Source organism: Dendropsophus ebraccatus, chromosome 7, assembly GCF_027789765.1.
Source record: "Dendropsophus ebraccatus isolate aDenEbr1 chromosome 7, aDenEbr1.pat, whole genome shotgun sequence".
Classification (NCBI taxonomy): Eukaryota; Metazoa; Chordata; class Amphibia; order Anura; family Hylidae; genus Dendropsophus; species Dendropsophus ebraccatus.
The window spans coordinates 32,895,996-32,920,847 of NC_091460.1; the positions used below are offsets into that span (position 1 = coordinate 32,895,996).

The 24,852-nt window shown below is 45.4% G+C and overlaps 1 protein-coding gene across 2 annotated transcripts; it reads right to left on the reverse strand.

Annotated features, from left to right (window-relative positions):
• Positions 1-10,102: 10,102 nt before the first annotated feature.
• RMND5A (required for meiotic nuclear division 5 homolog A) lies at positions 10,103-22,951 on the reverse strand. Of its 2 annotated transcripts, none has more exons than XM_069977230.1 (9): positions 22,200-22,951; positions 19,289-19,431; positions 16,453-16,587; positions 15,029-15,129; positions 14,018-14,184; positions 13,774-13,939; positions 12,766-12,868; positions 11,840-11,994; positions 10,103-10,919 (listed from the first exon to the last, which is right to left on the reverse strand). In XM_069977230.1, the coding sequence occupies exons 1-9, from the start codon at positions 22,339-22,341 to the stop codon at positions 10,856-10,858; spliced, it is 1,176 nt and encodes a 391-aa protein (XP_069833331.1). In that variant the 5' UTR covers positions 22,342-22,951; the 3' UTR covers positions 10,103-10,855. The 2 variants fall into 2 exon arrangements, with proteins under 2 accessions (XP_069833331.1, XP_069833330.1); XM_069977229.1 differs by having other exon boundaries at positions 19,289-19,434.
• Positions 22,952-24,852: the final 1,901 nt, after the last annotated feature.

The window sequence follows — 24,852 nt, forward strand, 5'->3', positions numbered from 1 at the left end:
GTCTGCATCCTGGGTTGATATCCTCTAGTGGTAGTCTGGTTGGTGCGGTTACCCTGGCGGTTGCGGTTCCGTGGGCCCTGGAAGGTTCTGCCTCGATATGGTCCAAGATCGCTACCCGAGCTTGAGGATGCCTGGTCCTCTGATGAGTATTGTGGTTGTCTATGGGAGCGGTGGCGAGGAGGTAGGGTTTCTTGCCATTTGTAAACCTGGTCTCGTAGATAATCTTCGGTGTCACGGAAGAACTTGTTCCTCTTTTTGTCTTCTAGCTTTGTCTTGAAGTCGTTTGTCGTTTTGTCAGTGTTCTGTTTTAATGTTGACCAATCTTCAGGTGTCAGGCTGTTCTGGAGTTGGGTTTCCATGGTACTAATTCTTGTATTGCAATCCTTGATAGCCTGGTCCAGGAACTGCAATGATAACAGGATTATGTCCATAGAGCATTTATTTAGAATACCTTCGAACTTGGTGCAGTAATCTTGATTCTCGCTGAACAGAGTAGGTCTGAGGTTGACTCTGAGACCTCGTGGTATCCGCTGCACTCTGTGATATTCTGCCAGAGTGGCACTGTGTAATTCCAGAGATGTGATGCGTTTTAGTTCTCTCTCATAGGTACGGCCCCGCAATTCGCTTGATGGTATCTGCAAGAACTGGCTGGAGCTAGTGATCCGTGCCATAATCTCTCGTGCCTCATCATTGTTGAATGAAGTCGTGTGGAAAGCCATAGTTGTTTAGGACTGGTGTAGCTCCAAAAGTACTTATACAATTTGTAGAAGGAAGGAGTATCACTCAGTAGTGTGTGGCGGTGGAGAAGAAGTAAATCTAGTATAGATAGTAATCCACCGTGTCCAAATAATGGAAATAAGGACAATATAGTCTTAGGTACTTAATTGCAAGTGCTTTTGTGCATCATTTATTGAATAACATTGGTGAATACAGACATATCCCGACGTTTCGGTGAATGCACCTTTCTCAAGGAGTCTATGAATATGAAATACAGAGATAAACATCAGGTTGTAATACACGAATATGATAGATATGATACACAAATAATGGTAACAATGGTAAACATGATACAGGGGATATGGGGGAGGAACCCCGTGGCAACATAATAGATAAGCAATAATAAATGGGATAAGGGGTATATAATCAAGGTTTGTACAAAAAGAACACAACTATTGGATACAGAGGAATGTCTAGGTCTAAGGATGAGCGGAGAGAGTGGTGGTGTAGTCCATGGCTACAGAAAAAAGCATATACACAGGATTAGTCATATATACATACAGGCATGGTGTAAGCTGATAACATTAGTACCGGGTAGAACAGTGCAAAGTCAAGGTGCTATAGTCAAGAGGGAAAAAAAGGAGAAAACAAAGGAAAGGAGAACAAACGGAGGGGGGGAAAGAAGATTCGAAAAGAATAATACCTGGAAGTAGATGTCAGCAGGGAGTGGAAGGTAGAACATGGAGCTGATATGACAAGGCTGCGCCTGCTGAGGGGAATGAGGTGTATAGATTACTGAGGAGAGGATGTTACATAAGTGGGTAGAATTGGGGTTACTATTTACCCTGGAGGAGTAGTTCCGGGCGGGATGTAGGGTTCCACACTGTGTGGGATGAGGCACCGGATCGTCCAGCTGGAGAGGGAAGAGGGAGGTGAGTGGTGATGGCCAGTATAATCGGGGAGGAAAAGAGGAGAAGAGCATGGTTACCTGGGCGAAGATCTGCTGAGGGGCTTGTAGTTCTGCGAAGCTTAGTCGCGGGATGATGACGTCGTACAGCTGCGCCGGGCCGCTCTATATACGAGCGGCGCATGCGCAGTGGATCGGAGGAGGGGCTATGTGACGTGCGGCCGTGGAGGAGCGTGATTGGCTGACGCTCCGTGATTAGGTAAGGTGGGCGGAATAGAGTGGGACGGGGCGGGCGTGCCGGATGACGCTGGACAATGTGGCATATGGATTATATGACGCTGTATGTCGTGAGGCCGGGGAGGAGTAATGGTAATAATGAAGAGGGCTGGATCCATGACACAAGTGTGGGGGCGGAATCGGGCGGAGTTAAAGGGGGGGGGGAAGGAAAAAAACATAGGGCCGAGAAAGGGAGAGGTATCAAGAAGGAGGGAAGCGGCCTGAATGTGGGTATGAATATGTATAAACCACTAGGGGCGGGGAAATACAATTAGTCTGGGTAGGATAATGCTAAGAATAGGGTACACAAATAGGATAGTAAGTAGATATACTAGGAGGGAACATGATATAGAATAAGAGACAAGACAGGGGCTAAAGGAAAGAAAAAGGAGGAGAGGGAAAGAGGGAAGTAGCAGAGGGACTGTCAGGCTATGCACTGTTCATACTACCTGTCAGTCGCGGGAGCGGGCATGGGTCAAACCTGTGAGGAGGTATAAAGATGTTAATATTGTCACACAGCAGGGATATGGTGGCATCAGCATATCACATCCTCAGTAGAATGTAAACATGGTAGGATATTCTGTTGAAATGAAGATGTATGTATTACTGGATACACTAGGGTCAAGGTAGACCCATTCTTACTTAATTGTACATGAGTTCGTACTCTCTGTTTAGTCCACTCGGTTCCAGTGTTCCCAAGGTGTGGATCCAGTAGGCCTCTCGTTCCTTCAGTCTCTGGATCCGATTGCCACCTCGGCGTGCCGAGGGGATCTGTTCAAGTACCTGGTAGCGTAGTTGGGAAATATTGTGTTTGGCTGAGATGAAGTGGGCTGGTATGGGTAGCAGAGTGCGGGCGCATCTGATAGTTGATTTGTGTTGTGAGATGCGGTCCCTTATGTGTTGGGTGGTTTCACCAACGTAACCTAGGCCACATGGACACTTGATGAGATAAACGACATAGCTGCTATCGCATGTGTGAAAGCCATTGATATTAAATTTCTTGCCTGTGTGGGGATGGGTAGCATAAGGACCCTTAGTGATGTTAGAACATTGGTGACAGTGAAGACAGGGGAAGGTGCCTCTTTTTTGTGTAGCTAGAAAGGTCTGTTTGTTCGGTCTTATGGTTGATCCTATGTCAGCCCGTACTAAGCGGTCACGTAGGTTTGGTGGTCTTTTGTGGCACATGAGGGGTGGATTCTGAAATTCAGTAATATCAGGATAGGCTTGGGTCAGAATGTTCCAATGTCGTCTGATGTTTTGTTGGATGAGGGGTGAGAAGGGATGGTAGGTGTTGACAAATGCTATTCGTTTAGTTTCTGATCTAACTCGTCTGTTTATGAAATCAATCCTAGTGTGGTCAGTCGTGTGGTGCGGGTAGCCTCTACTGGTAAACTTACTAGACATCTCGTCCAGTCGTGTCTGTCTGGTAGTGGAGTTAGTGACAATACGATTAACCCTGCAAAATTGGGATTTAGGTAGGGAATTATTCACTGATCGTGGGTGACAGCTGGAGAAGTGTAAAAGGCTGTTCCTGTCAGTGGGTTTAACATAAAGGTCTGTGGTGAGTCTGCCAGTGTCGTCCTTGATGACCTGTGTATCCAAGAAGCTGATGGTAGAGGTGTCATAATGTATAGTGAAGTTCAGTCCTGGTGTGTGGAGGTTGATGTCATTGAAAAATTCTAGTAATGTATCTATGGTGCCTGTCCAGATACAGAAGATGTCGTCAATGAATCTTTTCCAGAGTTTGATGTGGTGTGTCAGGTGGTGTGTATAGACAACTGTATTCTCGAAGTTGGCCATAAATGCGTTAGCATATGGAGGTGCCACGTTAGAGCCCATCGCGGTGCCAGCCGTCTGTATATAGTATTGGTCTCCAAACAGAAAGAAATTTTTAGTTAAGATGATTCGGAGAAGTTCAAGGCAGAAGTCCTTCTGAGATTGTGTTAGTGTGTGGTCGTTGTTAAGGAGTATACTAGTGGCAGTGAGACCGTCGTTATGTGGGATGCATGTGTACAAGCTACAGACATCAAGAGTAACAAGGATACTGTCCGGGGGTACGGGGCTAGCTTCCTTGAGGTGCGTCAGAAAGTCAGACGTGTCTAACAAGAAGGACCGTGTTTGTCTGACTAGGGGGGTCAGGATTTTTTCCACAAATATGGCCAGAGGTGACAGGATGGAGTCAGTTGAGGCTACGATAGGGCGACCTGGTGGTTTCTGGAGGTTTTTGTGAATTTTGGGTAGGGTGTAGAACACCGGGGTCACTGGGTTGTTATTGGTAAGGAACTCTTGTAGATGGTTATCAATGGTATTGTTTTGAATGAATCTATCTAGGATGGATTGGATATCCCGAGAGATCTGTGGGGTGGGGTCCCTATCAATGGCCCTGTATGTATTTGTGTCATTGAGCTGTGTCTGAATCTCAGAGATGTAGTATGAGCGGTCTAAGACTACAATGGCCCCGCCCTTGTCTGCAGGTTTAATGATAAGATCCTTGTTTTTGGCCAATGTGTCAAGTGCTATGCGTTCTGTGTGGGGGAAGTTGTTTTGTAGACGGTAATTCCCCTTATGTATCTTGCCTATGGTTTGGTTAATATCTCTTTGAACTAGAGAGATATACGTTTCGATGGGGTGGTAGGTCCTCGGTGGGTTGTAGGAGCTGCGATTGCGAAGTCCGACACCTTTCAGGGTAAACATCCCTGTTGGTGTTGGTCTTGCGGTATCTGTAGGTAGTTTGTCAAAATGGGCCCTCAAGCGCAATGTCCGGAAAAACCGGAAAAGTTCTTGATCGAGCTTGAAGCTATCAAATCGTGGTGTTGGACAAAATGAGAGTCCCTTCTGTAGGAGAGACATCTCAGCTGGTGATAAAGTCTTAGAAGAAATGTTATAAACAAGAGGTTCGGTTCCTACCTGGGAACGGGTCTGCATCCTGGGTTGATATCCTCTAGTGGTAGTCTGGTTGGTGCGGTTACCCTGGCGGTTGCGGTTCCGTGGGCAACATTATTGGGTGTTTTTCTGCCTTTGACGCTCAGCTTTTTTTAAAAACTGCTTTCATTTTAGTTTTTTTTTGGAGCTTTTAGATTGGGGGAATTGGTTGTGATGAATACACGGTTGCGATCTCCTTTATTGTTGTTGTTGGATGTTACCTGTACACCTGCCTGTTTGCATATTTGTATCAGACGCTCTAAGACTGACCGAGCTGGTAGGGGTTCTCTTGTGTCGCTGAATCGTGTGTGCAGTTCGGTGGCTTGTCCCGTCCAGGCTGTTACGGATTATTTCAGTTTGAGACCTGCTGTTTCTGATTCTTTCTTGATTGATGAAGACTGTTTATCATTGTCCAGGTTTCAATTCTCTGTAGTTTGTCACCAATGTTTTCGGAGAATGGGCATTGATGGTAGATGCTTCAGTGCGAATTCCTTTAGGATTGGCGCAGCCACCGAGGCATACCTGTCTGGTCTCTCACATACCACATGCTTACATTCGTAGCTTGGGTAAATGGAGATCTGGTGGCTTTAGGTTGTATATTCGCCCTGACGTATGTGTACAATTTTGTTTTTCTTTTAGGTTCCTCCCCGATTATTATATGGGTGCTAGGGTGCTATAGGAGAGCAGTTAAGAGGGTGTACACGCCTAATATTGGGCTGGCATTCATGGGTTGCAGTGGAACCAGTTTTTGGAGCTAGTTGAAGAAAAGAGTGGTATGTGGCCTCCTCCTCATGTCATTGTAGTACATACAGGAAGCAATGACATTGGAAGGAGACAGACTAACCTGCTGTTTCATGACATAAAAATTACATTTAGTGTTTTGAGGAGTCTTTACCCTCAATGCATTTTTGCCTTTTATGAAATTGTACCTAGATTAATTTGGTCTTACCGGGGTCTGTCGTACTTGGAACACATACGACGGCCCCTTAACAGATCGGTGGCACGGTTCACATTGTGACCTTGAGGGTTTTGTTTCGGGCATTTATAGAGCTGATGGTGTCCATCAGGTTTGACATTTTTAACATGGGCTTACAGTCACTTGTGGAATGGGCCACAGCCCTGTTTGGGGTATGCTCGCCTTAGCCGGCATTTTTGGGGGTGTTGCCCCTGTAAAAGGGGTGGACATGTTTTATAAATTATGGTGGAGGGAGGACAATGTAGTGTGTAATATAGTGGCGGATAGGTTAGAGAGGGGACAGAACAATGAGGAGGGAGGAGAAGGGTCCTGTGGGGGGAGGATAAGACCAGTGCATAGGGAGATCCATATGTTGCGGATGAACAGTGAGGATGATTGTAGCCACAGCACAGTAATAAATCCCATTTCTTATAATGAAGCGGTTAAACTCGATGGTAATATAAAGTGTATGGTTACTAATGCCAGAAGTCTAGCCAGCAAGATGGGGGAGCTGGAGGCCTTGGTTCTGGAGGAGTCCATTGATGTGGTTGGTGTGACTGAGACATGGCTGGACTCCTCACATGACTGGGCTGTCAATATTCAGGGATTTACGTTGTTCAGAAGGGACCGGGTGGGTAGAAGGGGAGGAGGAGTATGTCTGTATGTCAGAAATGATATTAAAGTGAGTGTAAAAGATGCAATAGTGGGCGATGACTGTGATGATGTGGAAGCATTGTGGGTAGAACTACAGAAGGAGGTAAAGAGTGAAAAAATTATTCTTGGTGTAATCTATAGACCCCCCAACATTACTGAGGAGGTAGATGGCCAGTTGAATAGACAAATAGAGCGGGCTGCCCGGGAGGGGACAGTAGTGGTAATGGGGGACCTCAACTACCCAGATATAGATTGGGGTCACGGTTCAGCTAAAACCACAAAGGGGAGGGAATTTCTTAACCTCCTGCAGGATAATTTTCTGGGCCAGTTTGTGGAGGAGCCAACTAGAAGTGATGCCTTGTTGGATCTGGTTATTTCTAACAACGCTGAGCTGGTTGGGGATGTCACTGTCCATGAACACCTGGGGAATAGTGACCACAATATAGTGACTTTTAGCTTAAAGTGTAGAAAAGAAAAACATGTTGGGAGGGCAAAAACTCTTAATTTTAAAAGGGCCAATTTTCCTGGGTTAAGGGCAGAACTTCAGGGCATAGACTGGGAGCGGCTGCTGTCACATACGGATACAGCTAATAAATGGGAAATCTTCAAATCCACATTAAATAACTGTACTGCCAAATATATTCCTATGGGTAACAAATATAAACGGTTAAAATCCAATCCCACATGGCTTACAACCGAGGTTAGAAGGGCTATAAATGAGAAAAAAGGGGCATTCAAAAAATACAAATCAGAGGGGTCAGCTGTAGCCTTTAAACATTACAAAGAAGTCAACAAAACCTGTAAAAATGTAATAAAAGCAGCAAAAATTCACAATGAAAGGCAGGTAGCCATAGAAAGCAAAAGAAACCCCCAAAAATTCTTCAAATATATTAATGCAAAAAAAACAAGGTCAGAGCATGTAGGACCCCTAAATAATGCCGAAGGGGAATTAATAACTGGGGATCAGGAGAAAGCTGAGTTACTTAATGGGTTCTTCAGTTCTGTATATACAAAAGAGGATGGAGCTGTGGTGGGTGGGGCCAGTACTGAGGTGGGTGGGGCCAGTGCTGCTAACACATGTAATGTACTGAACTGGTTTACTATAGATATGGTCCAAGATAAATTAAACAAACTCAATGTAACCAAAGCTCCAGGGTCTGATGGATTGCACCCCAGAGTTCTTAGGTAACTCAGTTCTGTAATTTCTCTACCCTTGTATGAAATATTCCGTGATTCTTTGCTTACTGGTATTGTGCCGAGGGACTGGCGTAAGGCAAATGTAATGCCGATCTTCAAAAAGGGCTCTCGAACTTCCCCAGGTAACTATAGACCTGTAAGCTTAACGCCCATTGTGGGGAAACTATTTGAGGGGCTTATAAGGGACTACATCCAGGAATATGTAGTGGCTAATAGTATTATAAGTGATAACCAGCATGGTTTTACTAAGGACAGAAGCTGTCAAACCAACCTAATATGTTTCTATGAAGAGGTAAGTAGAAGCCTGGATGGCGGCGCGGCTGTGGATATCGTGTACCTGGATTTTGCAAAAGCGTTTGACACAGTTCCTCATGGACGTCTGATGGGTAAGTTAAAGTCTATCGGTTTCGAAAGTTTAATGTGTAACTGGATTGAAAACTGGCTTAATAATCGTACCCAGAGAGTGGTGGTCAATGATTCCTACTCCGAATGGTCCCCGGTAATAAGTGGTGTACCCCAAGGGTCAGTACTGGGCCCTCTTCTGTTTAACTTGTTTATTAATGATATTGAGAATGGAATTAACAGCAATGTTTCTATCTTTGCAGATGACACCAAGCTTTGTAGTACAGTACAGTCTATGGAGGATATGCAGATGTTACAGGATGACTTAGACACACTGAGTGTTTGGGCGTCCACTTGGCAAATGAGGTTCAATGTGGATAAACGTAAAGTTATGCACCTGGGTACTAATAACCCGCATGCATCATATGTCCTGGGGGGAGTTACTCTGGGAGAGTCACTGATAGAGAAGGATCTGGGTGTACTTGTAGATAATAGACTACAGAACAGCACACAATGTCAGTCAGCTGCTTCTAAGGCCAGCAGGATATTGTCATGCATTAAAACAGGCATGGACTCTCGGGACAGGGATATAATATTACTGCTTTATAAAGCCTTGGTGCGGCCTCATCTGGAGTATGCTGTCCAGTTTTGGAACCCGATTCATAAAAAGGACGTTCTAGAGCTGGAGAGGGTACAAAGACGGGCAACTAAACTAATAAGGGGAATGGAGCATCTTAGTTATGAGGAGAGATTAAAAGACTTACATTTGTTTAGTCTGGAGAAGAGACGTTTAAGGGGAGATATGATTAACTTATTTAAATATATAAATGGCCCCTACAAGAAATATGGGGAAAAGATGTTCCAGGTAAAACCCCCTGAAAGGACAAGAGGGCACTGCCTCCGCCTGGAGAAAAAAGGTTCAATCTCCGGAGGCGACAAGTCTTCTTTACCATGAGAACTGTGAATCTGTGGAACAGTCTACCCCAGGATCTGGTCACAGCAAAAACAGTAGAGGGCTTCAAAACCGGCCTAGACAAGTTCTTAGAGCAAAATAATATAAATGCATATGTATAGAACCTATCACCCATCCCCCTTCCCTGTATCCATCCCCTCCTTGGTTGAACTTGATGGACATGTGTCTTTTTTCAACCGTATTAACTATGTAACTATGTAACTATGGAGTTACCAAATATTTACAGTATTTATTCTATTTATGAGTTAAAGGGGAACTCCAGATAAGAAAAACTTGTTTTCTATTAAAAGTACATTAAAAGTTATATAGATGTATCTATACAATGTATTACTGTGTCTGTATGGTTCTGCCACACTGGTAGCTGATCGAAATCCAGGAAGTGAAAAAAAAAAAATGGCCCCTGTGCCAATCCACAATGTCTCCTGCTCCCACTGCTCTCCCCCCTAGGAGACAAATCTTCCATGCCTCTGTCTCACATTGTGTGTGTTTGCTGATGATGCAGACAGGGGGCAGGGCGTGATATCACAGGAGGCTTGGCTGGATAACCCAATCCCCTGACTGATTCACCATCTCTAGCCGGCCAGAAGCAGCTGCTGCACTAATTTTACTGATTGTAATGGGTGGGGGCTGTGATGATCACATGAGGGAAAGCATTGCATTCTGGGAAATGCTAAACAAGGAAGGACAGAAACAATACAGAGCAGAACCCCCCCCCCCCCTTCCCCAAACAAATGGATTTTTGGTAGTTTGTCTTTATTGATAGGGGGGTGGTTTCTTTAGGGTTAAAGGAGGGTAATGCCGAGAGCATTCCCATGCTCTGGACAGTTCCTGACATGGACAGAGGTGGCAGCAGAGAGCACTGTGTCAGACTGAAAAGGAAACCCCACATCCTGCAGGACATACAGCAGCTGATAAGAACTAGAAGAATTAAGATTTTTAAATAGAAGTAAGTTACAAATCTATATAACTTTCTGATACCAGCTGATTTGAAAGAAAAAGTACCCCTTTAAATAATCACTTCCATGTCCAGTCTGCAGCATACAACATACACTGGAACCCCTACCACAGTGTGGAATTGTGTCCCTATACAATGAGCCGACAATTTGTCCCGATGTCCAGCTGAGAGGACAGATAGCGATCCAGTCACCCAACAAACACCAAAGTCATATCTTTTTTTATTGAATATTCTGTTCACACAAACATTTCTTATTTCAGTAAAAGCACAATATACCCCGTTATATCTTAGCAGCAAATAGCTCCTCACTCTTATTAAATTATAGTCACGGTGCCGGGATTATTTACACTTTTTTTTTTGTTAAGTACAGCAAAGAAAAAAAAAAAAAAAAATCAAAGGAAACTATGAAGATATTACGGCAATTTCTCTTAGCAAAAAAATACATGTTAAATCTTCTATCGGCTATGTCTGTACTAGACGTCTCTGTAGAACGGTTTGGTTATGTACACCATACGAGGGAAGAGAACTCACGACATTGCTCTATATAGACAATCAGCAATCAGATAACCGGGTGGGGGATAGTAAGAGAAGAGCGGGGAGGAGGTAGGGGAGAGGTCCGGAATTTAACAATAAAAAGTTTACATCATCTCTTGCTTTGTAAGTACAAAAAAACCTGCATGGTGTGACTGCTGCTGCAGCGCGGTCATATACAGAGGTTACATGGAGGTCCTTGGGACGCACATTTACAACAAGACTTCAACCCTGGCTCCGTCTATATGCTGGTCAGGATTATACTTGTTGGTAGTGTCTATGTGGATAGGATTTACCAAAAAATGTCAGGATGATCCTGTCTTCTGTAGTTAATGAAAATGTGGGAAGAACTCCCCAGGCTTTCTTCGAATGCACTAAAAACCAAAACAGGCCGCCAAACGCCAACAGAAGAGGCTTCCTCCGTCCTCAGAAGAAGATCTGCTTGGCGTCTCCTGGACTCTGCTCCATAGGGCAATACGGGCACTTTAATCTGCAGGAAAGAGACAGTTCATTAGTAAAAAGACAGCCATGCATGTCTACATATACAGACAAAACGTGCTGTACTCTCTCCAACAGGGACCAGAGATTGCCGAGTATAGTGCACAGCTATCTCCAGCAGCTCCCATAGAGAATGAGAAAAACAGAGCGGTCATGTGCTTAATTCTTCTGGTGGTGATTGAGAGGGTCTGACTGCGGAGAGGCTCCTCAATCAGTTATGTGGTGACGACTCCTTTACCTAACCATGTATAATATTCCACTGTTTATAAAACCCTTTCAGTATTCTCTGTATATTGCCCCTTTTCAACTTGTCTTTTATAGCTGAAATAAAGATGGCGGATGTAGAGGTGAGCGAACTTCGAGTACACCTGGGTTTGTCTGAAACTGTGCGTGCGGCATTCGATTAGCAGTGGCTGAAGTTGGATGCAGCGCTAAGGCTTTCTGAAAAACATGGATACGGCCTATGGCCGTATTCATGTTTTTAAGGGGCTAGGGCTGCATCCAACTTCTTCAGCCACTGGTAATCAAATGCTGCATGCTCGGGTTCGGAAAACGCAGGCGTACTCGAGGTTCGCTCACCTCTAGGCAGCTGCAGGATATCACCTGCCCCTCTTTCTTCAACCTCAGCTGAATAATCCAGTATGGTGCCATCCCTCTCCTCCATAGTATTGGGTCCAACCCCAAGATTCTAAAGCTGCTGTATATTCCATGTGTCTGCTTGTCAGAGAAGGACAATGCCATAACACTGGCTAAGCATTTCCTCTAACAAGCAGAGACTATGAGACTATGGCCACACACACGTCCATCTTTAAACATTTAGCAAGATGAAGAGGTAAGACTAGAAGAAACACTGTTAGGACATAAGACACCAAATAACATAAGTTATGTATGGGGGGGGGAGCAGATACTTACTTGCTACCATTAAACATTTTATTTAATGCATCTCTGGATATAATATGTCCACAAACAAGTTTCATGGGAGGATTATTGTCTGTAGTTTGCTGGCGAAGGATCGGGCAGGCAAATATTGAATGGTACCAGCATTTTTTACCAAGGTCCACTTCAATCTGAGAAGAAATGAGGAATAGGTGACACAATGCTGACACAGGACAATCCACATTCTTCACCATAGTTTGGCTCGTCATTGTGCTTACAGTCAGCAGAATGTGCTGGATTCTAATAAAGTATAGGAGGTTCGTCCTGGATGACCGCACACTCTGGTGCGGGGGAGGGGAGTCAATCTGAAGACGCTGCAAGCTCTGAACAGAGATGCTACACGTGCCAGCATTGTTATTTGATTGGGAACAAAGACAACAAATCAGGGGATGTCCCTTTATAGGGCTTTTCCCACTGACTAAACTGATAATTTATCTACAGGATACGTGATGACTGTCCCGATCAGAAGTAATGGGGTTCTATGTCCACCCAGGTGAATAAAGCAGTGATCCAATGTGCGTGCTGCTGCCGCACCATCCACCTCTGTGACTGATGGAGACAGCCAGCAATTAGCTCCATAAAGCTGAAGGAAGCAGCAACACAAATAGCCAAACTCTGCTCCTTTATAAGGGGACACAGGACCCCAGTGTTCAGTCTCGATGGGAGTCCCAGTGATCAAACAATATCCAATCTTGTGAATAGGTAATAAGTGTTGTGCGAAAATAAACAGGTATAATCCCGCACTTCCATATGTGGTGGAATGAGCTTTGGAGAGGTCAGTGGTCACTTCCCTACCCTGGCACAGTATGGCCTATCAATTCCATTCACATTAGCTGTACCAGGCGGTATGTACGAGTGTTATATGCTGCTTCATAAGCATGGCGACTGATGCCGCTACTCACCGGTAACTCGTCCTTCTGATTCCACACCCCGGTGCACTGCCGCTGTTCAATCACAGCCTTTATGTTAATTAACGCTGGGAGCGCCACACACCCCGCTGAAAAACTGCAGGACAACAAATGGGAGATCATACGATCACTACATCCAGACAGAGCATCACTGTAACACATCTGTGTGCAAACATCACAGGAAAAACTGGAAACCAGAGGCTGCAGTATGGTCAGTGATCAACGCATATCAGTGACACTGCAATAACTCCTGCAAGAAACCTTACTGTGCTAAAAAAAATAGCCGTCCATGTAAGTTAAAGGGAATCTGTCAGCACCTGGGCTGTGCCCGAGGTGCCGGCAGTGTAGTATTGGTGTGTGGCCCTGTTGTGTTTATTACCTTTGTTTTCACCATCTGTGCTGTAGATGTGTCACAATCTTGCCCAACACATTGGATCCAAGTGTCAAAGAGGAGTAGTGGTGAGGAGTTTGTGCTGCAGTTCGGCACGCCTCATCACTACTCCTCTGACACTTGAATCCAATGTGTTGGGCAAGATTGTAACACATCTTCAGCACCGATGGCGAAAACAAAGGTAATAAACACAACAGGGGACACACACACCAAAACTACACTGCTGGCACCTCGGAGCGGACAGATCCCCTTTAAAGGGATTATCCAGGCTTAGAAAAACATAGTAACTTTTTTTCCCCCCAGAAACAGCACCACTCCTGTCCTCAGTTTGGGTGTGGGGTTTACAGCTCCATTCCCCTGAAGTGAGCTGATTTGCAATACCACACACAACCTGAGTACAGGGATGGCGCTGTTTTTGCAAGAAAGTAGGAGTGCTTTTTCTAATCCTGGCTAACCTATGTAAGGATGGTTCAAGTCTGCCAGAATGGGACCAGCTTGTGCATCAGTGGATCTGTACATCCTGCTGTACTGCGGCTCAGCTCTAGCATGTCAGTGTTTTTTTTTAGAGGAGCTGGAGAGTCCTACTATCCTAGCAGGTGTATGCCGCTCACCTAACACTGAGTGGAGATTCAACAGACAGGCCCAGCAGGGCACAGGCGTCCCGAGTGAAGATGTCACAGATGTCTGCCCACTGGTTCGCATCTAGCAGATGGACATAAGGAGAGTTCTCGATTCCCTGCCGCAGGTACACGAGGCTTCCCATGAGCACCTGGATATCTAGGAATCGGAGAGAAGGGTTAATACTCCGCTCCACCTGCCCATTCTCCACATAAAGTCATAGTGTGATGCACTCACCTTTCTGATGATTTAAAGCAAAAGGCTGGAAGTTTTTGGCATACTGCAGCGCCTCCCTCTGGTTGGCGGCTCCCCCCATCAGTAAACTTATGAAGTATAATCTGTGCAGCTTGAACTCCAATGAGCTGTTCTGAGCCATCAGCATCTCCCTGTTTGACACTGCCCATCTACAGAGAGAAAAAGATGGAACTCTACTCTGGTCACCTATAGATCTCTCCTTCCTGACTATGAACAGGAACCATACGGTTTACACCCAGAAAAATAAATTCTGCACAGACCTGAAAGTTATACAGATTTATAAATTACTTCTACTTACAAAACCCAAGTTTTCTTATCAGCTGCTGTATGTCCTGCAGGAAGTGGTGTATTCTTTCTAGTTTGACACAGTGATCTCTGCTGCCACCTCTGTCCGTGTCAGGAACTGTCCAGAGCAGGAGAAGTTTTCTATGGGGATTTGCTGTTACTCTGGGCAGTTCCTGTCTTGGACAGAGGTGGCAGCAGTGAGCACTGTGTCAGATTGGAAAGAATACATCACTTCCTGCGGGACATACAGCAGCTGATAAGTACTGAAAGACTTGAGTTAAAGTAGAAGTAATTTACAAATCCATACAAGTTTCTGACACCAGATGATTCGAAGGAACAAAAAACATTTTGCCGGAGTGCCCCTTTAACTTGCAGAGCATTAACTGGATTACAGCAAATGCTCAGATATGACAAGTGGTTTTCCCACCAACAACAATCATGTCCTATGTGCGGGATGGTCGAAAGGTGCCTGACTGTTGGGGGTTATGAACAAGGATCCCATGGCCCCTAATTAATGAGGCCTGGGTCAGACATGAACACTACTGCACCATTCACCTCTATGGGGCTGATGCCAAGTGCAGTGTTCAGCTAAGGTCAAAATCACACATTTACATTGATGTCCTTGAAATCAGGAACAGAAAATGCCACCTTGGTGTTGTGAGCTGTGTGAGTAAGGAGGGATGAGTCTCACAATCACATAATACTCACTCTAAAGCTGGTCGCAGCACTCGCACCTTCAGCGCCTCCAGTATCCTGTTCAGCTCCACAAATGGTTCTTTTTGGCTTGGGTCTATGGAGAGGCCGGCTTCCTGCAGAACAATAAGACCTGACTGTGAGCCCAGAGATGATGAATACAATCCAGCAACAAGAATAAGAGCAGGATTCATGTGTCACTGCAGGCAAATGTCACCTGAAGTCTTACCTCACCCTATGTGACACAAGGTACCAAGCAGGAGACAAGTCAGCTCTAGGAGGACACCTTAAAATTACAGCATCTAAATAGTTAAAAACTGAGTTAAAGGGAACCTGTCATTTTAATGCTGCCCGAACCATAAGCGATCAGGGCAGACCCCCCACAACACCAGCCTTGATTGATAGATGTGAACCTCTTTGGGTATAGGGAAATGTCTATCAATCATGTCTGCCGGGGCCTGCAGATATGGCTCAGCACAGCCCCAGAAGAGACTCGCTGGTTAGGCAGCATGGAAGTTATGGCAGGTTCCCTATAACCCGGATAGTGTGTGTGTGTGTGTGGGGGGGGACCTCTGGGACTCCACTGACGGGTCAGTGGTGACCCCCTCACTGTTTACACAGAAACAGATCCAAACAAGCAGCTGTGAGCGGCACCTCCACAGTGGTAGTATGTACAGGACTGTGCCTGTATAAACAATAGAGGAGATCCTCAAGGGTCAAAGCTTTGGCTATCCAGGTATGATGGGAATTTTGCTACAGCTGGATGCCGGCAGGTCTGACACCCCTGCTTTATGGGAATTTGGCTGGTCTTCTATAATGTAGCAGGATGGTATTACCATCATAATGTCTGAAGAAAACACTAGCCCCTGTAACATCAGACCAGGGTCTCTGAAGACTGTGTGATGTACTGTATGTACAGAATAGTGAGTGCAGCTCTGTAGTATAATACAGGATGTAACTCAGTACCAGTACAGGATAAGTAATGTAATGTATGTACACAGTGACCCCACCAGCAGAATAGTGAGTGCAGCTCTCAAGTATAATACAGGATGTAACTCAGGATCAGTACAGGATAAGTAATGTAATGTACACAGTGACCCCACCAGCAGAATAGTGAGTGCAGCTCTGAAGTATAATACAGGATGTAACTCAGGATCAGTACAGAATCAGAAATGTAATGTATGTACACATTGACCCCACCAGCAGGATAGTGATTGCAGCTCTGGAGTATAATACAGGATGTAACTCAGGATCAGTCATATAACCTATGAACATTGCAACCTAACTACTTATGGAGATTTATTCTATGTAAAAGACATAAGCTTCAGCTCATCTCACAATCGCTCTGTATGTATGACATTCCCTAAGGCTGGTCCCCATCTTTATCTCAGCCCTGCAGAAACTGGCGCAGAATCTAACGTATGTCTGGCAGCAGGTACCTGGCACAGCTCCTCGGCCACATCCAGCATCCCCTGCCTGAAGAAGTGTTCCACCATGACTTCATTGAGCATGCGCTGGCTGTCCGCCTGCCAGCAGCCGTCAATGCCCACACTGCTGATGTCTGCATCAAAATTCTGGAAAGAGATTAAAAACAACAATGTGTATATTGAGGATCCTAGCGTAGGATTACTATGTAAGAAACAGACTATAAGTCTTAAAGAAACAGGCAAAGCTAAACCCTATAGGCGTAAATGCTGCTGCTATACTTATTGGTGAACAATGCGATCACATAATCCGGCAGGGATATATAACTCTGCTCATCCTGAATAGATGGTTAGAACTATAGTGGTAGACAGGCTGAGTGACAGCCCATATGGGCAGCATAACAGCTGCCAACAGCATGTGCCACTTACCATCTGTTACCTGTGGAGGGGACCAAGACAACTGTATAAAATATTAAAGACTTCTCAGAATAGGACAGGTGACTTACAGTATATAGTGTATACCTTATATTGTATACTATATTGTTCCCACTCTGTATAAATACTCATCAGCTACATATGGAGAACTGGTCATGGCTGGATGATACAACGCAACCACTGATAAGTAAGAGTTACTGGGTTCTATATGAGAAATATTCAGGGATATGTGTCTCTACAGAGTTGGGGTCTCGGTTGCAGCCACTAGGCAGGAGGAGGGGAGCGGAACCATTGCTCTCCTAGTATTACACAAGGCCTCAGGGGAAGTCAGCTAAAAGGAAGGGAAGGGACATTCCATACATGTTACAGCTGTGAAGGACCCAGCACAAATATACCGTATCTTATGTATAAGACGAGCGCACCCATACCGTCCCTTATCTATAGGATGTATGCCCCCATACTGCCCCTTATTTATAGGATGTATGAGCACATACCTTACCTTATCTATAGGATGTATGGCCCCATACCGCCCCTTATCTATAGGATGTATGAGCACATACCGCCCCTTATCTATAGGATGTATGCCCCTATACCGTCCCTTATCTATAGGATGTATGCCCCTATACCGTCCCTTATCTATAGGATGCATGCACATACTGTCCCTTATCTATAGGATGTATGAGCACATACCTTACCTTATCTATAGGATGTATGCCCCCATACTGTCCCTTATCTATAGGATGTATGAGCACATACTGTCCCTTATCTATAGGATGTATGAGCACATACTGCCCCTTATCTATAGGATGTATGCCCCTATACCGTCCCTTATCTATAGGATGCATGCACATACTGTCCCTTATCTATAGGATGTATGCCCCCATACTGCCCCTTATCTATAGGATGTATGAGCACATACCTTACCTTATCTATAGGATGTATGGCCCCATACCGCCCCTTATCTATAGGATGTATGAGCACATACTGTCCCTTATCTATAGGATGTATGCCCCTATACCGTCCCTTATCTATAGGATGTATGAGCACGTACTGTCCCTTATCTATAGGATGCATGAGCACATACTGTCCCTTATCTATAGGATGTATGAGCACCATAACGTCCCTTATCTATAGGATGTATGAGCACGTACCGTCCCTTATCTATAGGATGTATGCCCCCATACTGTCCCTTATCTATAGGATGTATGAGCACCATAACGTCCCTTATCTATAGGATGTATGCCCCTATACCGTCCCTTATCTATAAGATGTATGAGCACGTACTGTCCCTTATCTATAGGATGTATGAGCACGTACCGTCCCTTATCTATAGGATGTATGAGCACATACCGTCCCTTATCTATAGGATGTATGAGCACGTACCGTCCCTTATCTATAGGATGTATGCCCCCATACTGTCCCTTATCTATAGGATGTATGAGCACCATAACGTCCCTTATCTATAGGATGTATGAGCACCATAACGTCCCTTATCTATAGGATGTATGCCCCCATACTGTCCCTTATCTATAGGATGTATGCCCCTATACCGTCCCTTATCTATAGGATGTATGAGCACGTACTGTCCCTTATCTATAGGATGCATGAGCACATACTGTCCCTTATTTATAGGATGTATGAGCACGTACCGTCCCTTATCTATAGGATGTATGCCCCCATACTGTCCCTTATCTATAGGATGTATGAGCACCATAACGTCCCTTATCTATAGGATGTATGAGCACGTACCGTCCCTTATCTATAGGATGTATGCCCCCATACTGTCCCTTATCTATAGGATGTATGAGCACCATAACGTCCCTTATCTATAGGATGTATGCCCCTATACCGTCCCTTATCTATAAGATGTATGAGCACGTACTGTCCCTTATCTATAGGATGTATGAGCACGTACCGTCCCTTATCTATAGGATGTATGAGCACATACCGTCCCTTATCTATAGGATGTATGAGCACGTACCGTCCCTTATCTATAGGATGTATGCCCCCATACTGTCCCTTATCTATAGGATGTATGCCCCCATACCGTCCCTTATCTACAAGATGTATGAGCACGTACTGTCCCTTATCTATAGGATGTATGAGCACGTACTGTCCCTTATCTATAGGATGTATGAGCACGTACTGTCCCTTATCTATAGGATGTATGAGCACGTACTGTCCCTTATCTATAGGATGTATGAGCACGTACTGTCCCTTATCTATAGGATGTATGAGCACGTACTGTCCCTTATCTATAGGATGTATGAGCACGTACTGTCCCTTATCTATAGGATGTATGAGCACGTACTGTCCCTTATCTATAGGATGTATGAGCACGTACTGTCCCTTATCTATAGGATGCATGAGCACCATAACGTCCCTTATCTATAGGATGCATGAGCACATACCGTACCTTATCTATGGCCTTCCCCACCCGGGACACACTGCTGTGGATATCCTTATGGTCGGAGGCCAGTTTCTGCACTGTGTCCTTTATCCGCTTACAGCACTGTGTCAGCACCAGAGACAACGTCCCGGACAGTTCACCATCTTGTTCTACTGGGGAGAAGAGAAGAGACATTTTATGGATCATGTAGCTCTGGTTTGTATTGTGTTGGTATATATAATACATATAGCTATATATGTGTGCCTATCAGGGGGGGGGCTTACTTACATCATGTAACATGTGGATTACTGCAGATGTCACAACACCACTGCCTGACTATGAGACATCTACAACCTGCAGAAATAACTTGGGAACCATAAAAGTTTTTATGGGAAAAATTTAAGTTTTATTTAGTTTGAAAAAGTGTGGAAAGTTCCACTCGTTTTTAGTGAAAGCAATGACAAATGTTCCTGTATGTAAAAGAATAGCTTCACTTTGGTTGTCCATGCCTGGTGGGAATTGTAGTTTTGCAACAGCTGGAGAGCCGAAGTATCCCCATCCCTGCTACAGTCCATTGCCTGACAATAAAGACACGCGCTCATACGGCGGAACGTGCAGGTGATCTGCCAGACATTGGGGGATGCTTGTCTTTCATGGACCAGGTCCTATGGAAGTCACTATGGGACCACTGGGTAAGCACCCCGATAAGGCTCTCATGTCCACTGGAGTGTATAGGGTGTCTGATCAGAGACGTAACTAGCCCAGCAGGGCTGGACAGATGTACGATGTCCAATAAACATCGTCCTGAGTTGTTTTCTGCTGATCAAAGTTTTTCTTGCATTTACAGAAATATCACATGAGGAGATCAGGGCGACTACAATGACCTTATTGTTCTGTCTCAGGTCACTGGAGATATATGGCCTCATAGACAATGGGCCATTCCCGGCCACCGGCTGAGCTGTGCCAGGCGTCCTGTCCAGAAATACAACTCCAGGAAGTACAGGAGCCGAAAATAGTCCTCACAGCCCCTCCCTGTATTTACATGGGCCGCTGTGGCTCCCAGGGCTCGTGTAAGGCAAGGGGGGAGAGGCTCAGACCTCCAGCTGTCACAGAACTACAACTCCCATCATGCCTGGACTGCCGAAGCTTTAGCTTAATGACACCTGTGGAGAACGAGCCCCATAGATGTCAGCAATGGCCTCTTACATATAACCCTCACTTCTGTCACTGGTAGTATATATATAACTGTATCCTTATTATGTAATAGACATCAGCCCTCACTTCTGTCACTCCTAGTGTATATATATATATAATAACTGTATCCTTATTATGTAATAGACATCGGCCCTCACTTGTGTCACTGGTAGTATATATATATAACTGTATCCTTATTATGTAATAGACATCGGCCCTCACTTCTGTCACTGGTAGTATATATATATAACTGTATCCTTATTATGTAATAGACATCGGCCCTCACTTGTGTCACTGGTAGTATATATAATAACTGCAACAGACATCAGCCCATAGAGTGCTCAGTCCCTGGGGAGCTTGTGTTTATACACAGCAGCCAAATAGACAAAACAGAGCTGCAGTGTACAGCATGGTGGAGGGAGAGAGTGGCAGCCTGGACCTGGTGACACTGCTCTACACACCTGGAGACAAGGACATCTGTCGGGGGAAGGGTATAACAGGAAGCAAATGCATTAACTACAATACAACTCCCATCAAGCCTGATGGGGGCTGCAGTTCTGCAATGGCTGGGGAGCCACAGGTTGGGGGAACGTGCAGTAATGCTGCTGTCCTAAAAGCTACAAAGCATTGTGGGGGCTCCCAGCCTGAATCTGCAAACACTTGGGGACACTGGGGGAGAGTCATCAAACATGGTGTAAAGTGAAACTGGCTCAGTTGCCCCTAGCAACCAATCAGATTCCACCTTTCATTTTCCAAAGAGTCTGTGAGGAATGAGAGGTGGAATCTGATTGGTTGCTAGGGGCAACTGAGCCAGTTTCACTTTACACCATGTCTGATAAATCTCCCCCTATGTGTCATCTATAGTGACATCAGTGACAACTAGGCCACAGGTGACAATAGCCAAGCAATGGCTGCACCTCATCCACAAGGTAATGCCACTCAGGTGACAACAACCATACAATAGGGTTAGTCTGTCCAGTGCTGTCATGTGACCATAGTCATCCAATAGCTAAGCTGGTTCTCTAACATCATGTGACTGGGGGCCCAGTGCATAGACCAGTTAGGCCTTGGTAGGATGAGGTTCTGGAAATGATTAGGAGAATGAGGCATTATGAGGTGAGGGTTATAGAGACATTACTGGAGGGAATTAGGGCACAGTGATGTCATGTGACCATAGCCATCCAATAACCGACACTGGTCAGTAACGTCATGTGACCATAGCCATTTAATACATGACACTGGTCAGTAACGTCATGTGACCATAGCCATCTAATACATGACACTGGTCAGTAACGTCATGTGACCATAGCCATCTAATACATGACACTGGTCAGTAACATCATGTGACCATAGCTATCCAATACCTGACACTGGTCAGTAGCATCATGTGACCATAGCCATCCAATACCTGACACTGGTCAGTAACATCATGTGACCATAGCCACCCAATACCTGACACTGGTCAGTAACATCATGTGACCATAGCCACCCAATACCTGACACTGGTCAGTAACATCATGTGATTACAGTCATCCAATACTGTTAATTGGGTTACTAATGTCATGTGACTATCCAACAGCTTACCTTACCTGTCACGTGACTATGTCTAGCCAATTGCAGCCCTCACTCAACTTTCCCAGGCTCCTGCATGTTCAAGACCGGGGAAAGCCGAGTGTGCCAGCGTGTATGGGTCTGTGGTTTCCGGCACACTGGCTGTCACCCCCCGGGGAGCCCCCCCTCTTACCGGCCGCCTGTACGATCTCCCTCCTGAGGCCGCCCGCATACTCGATCAGCTCCTCCAGGCTCCGCTCACAGTGCTGCCCGTACCCCCCGAACTTCTGCAGCACCTTCTCCAGCTCCCGCTCCACCGTCACACACTGATCCATGTCCCCGCCTGGGCCTGAGGAAGGAGCCGGGGGGCCCGGTAGCACAGGGCGGCGGGGGGGCGGCCCCGGGGCCTCCTCTTCCTCAGACAGCAGCAGAAGCAGCTCCTCGGCCCGGGCCGGAACGGCCCCCGCCAATGCGACCCGCGGGGGAGGATGAGCAACAACCGGCTGAATCAGGTGACCGGTCTGACCGACCGACCGACCAGCGGGGGAGGATGACGAGTCACAGTCGAATTCTCGTCTTTCCTGGACGGCTCCGCTGTGAAGACCACACAACCGGGAGCTCTACGTCAGCACCGCTTGTTTTTGTTTTTAACGGAGCTCATCGTTGACCTGTTTTACCGGGACTAAACCACTCTGCCATATGGGGGGGTACTAAGTAACTGTCAACTCCACTGTTCACAGAAACTCTATAAAAACCCGTCTGCTTTAACCGGTCTGCGTTAAAAAATAATTGACATAACGTGTCCGGTAATTGTAATAATCCCACATTTCTTATTCCCGGCAGCAATAAACGTCTCCTACGCAAACTCCCCCTTTCTGTGACATCAACTAATGGTACGTTCCATCTGATTACGTCAGCTCCACTTCCCCCTGCCCGTAGTTATGATTGCATCCTCCTAGTGCTCTTCTTTTTTTTTTTTAGCATCCGGGTCTCGGCTGTTGTTGCTGGGCGGGGCTTCGGAAGCTGCCACCCTGACGTCAGCCACGTCACGCTATTAGCTGCGCGAGAGGCTGGTGTGCGAGCTGATTGGCTGCTCGCGATGGCTGTCCGGACGTTAACCCTTTATGGGCCCTGCTGATAATTAGGACGAAACCATTCTGTAGGGGGAAGTTTACGCCGGCTATTTAAGGGTCAATAAAACATTAATGGTGTTTCTATTATTTATGGAAAATATTAAAATGCAATAAAAAGACAGTTGTTCTTACTACTTTTTTATTCTTAAAGCGGTCTTCAGTTCTTAAAGTGGACTTCTAACACATGTTGGTACGTTCCAACATAATTTTATGGTTTTAAAGTTGTTGGGGTTTTTTTTACTATTATTTTAAGTGTCAAATCATGGGGTTCACTCCAAGGTGAGACTCCAGACTCCATATTTAAAGGGGTTATCCAGCGCTACAAAAACATGGCCACTTTCCCCCCTATTGTTGTCTCCAGTTCAGGTGCGGTTTGCAATTAAGCTCCATTTACTTCAATGGAACGGAGTTTGAAACCCCACCCAATCTGGAGACAACAGTAGGGGGAAAGTGGCCATGTTTTTGTAGCGCTGGGGGGATCCCAGCAGATGGACACCACAATCTGATTCTAAGTATTTTAAATTAAACCCTAACCCCTTTAAAATATCAACCTGACTCTCTTTATATCTGTTAGGTGACAGGCACTATGGCCATCATGGGTGACAACCAATATGACACCCAAAGAGGTATGCTTGTAAACAGCATTAAAAAAAAATAGTAAAATTATAATTTTTTAATTAAAATTTCCTTCCAGTTTAGCTGGTCACCATTGGATTTGTGTATTCAATCAATTGGCCTTAGTGACAGTAGTAGTAGTAGTAGTAGTAGCAGCGGTGTAAGCTCCATCCATACATCTCTCTACTGCAAACACAGTTCAGATCTACCCAGAGAGGCAAGATGATCATCTTACTGAGGGATCTGGTTACACTGAAATCTAGAGAGAGAGTGGAGAGGCGCTATAGCCCCAGTAGAGATCCATAACAAATACTAATGTGTGCACAGAGCCATAGAAATCAATGTATAGGAAATCATGTGTCAGACTATGGTTTTTGGTCATAAGTCCCCAATAAAGGCGTATTCCAGCAACTAAAAATCTATGTAATGTCATCTAAAGTATAATATGAAACAATATAACTAATAAGCTAAACTAAGCTGTATTTCTAATAAGTATACATCCACGCTGGAGTGAGTGCCGCCCCAATATTTATTAGAAGGGAGCGGATCAGGGTGGAAGTCCCGCCCCCAGTGCACCAAAGCACCTCATAGGAAGTAGACTACAGAGTACATTGAAACGGAGCAGAGGATCAAGGCAGGACACGTACCTTCACCCTCAGTGTCCCGTGTGCAGGGGCGGAACTAGAAATGGCTGGGCCCCATAGCCAACTTTTTATTGCTTCCACCCCTCTTTAAAGGGGTTATCCAGCGCTACAAAAACATGGCCACTTTTCCCCTACTGTTGTCTCCAGTTTGGGTGGGGTTTTGAAACTCAGTTCCATTGAAGTAAATGGATCTTAATTGTAAACCGCACCTGACCTGGAGACAACAGTAGGGGGAAAAGTGGCCATGTTTTTGTAGCGCTGGATAACCCCTTTAACATTTAAAGGGGTTATCCAGTGCTACAAAAACATGGCCACTTTCCCCCTCTCTTGTCTCCAGATTGGGTGGGGTTTCAAACTCAGTTCAATTGAAGTAAATGGAGCTTCACTGCAAACTGCACCTGAACTGGAGACAAGAGAGGGGGGGAAAGTGGCCATGTTTTTGTAGCGCTGGATA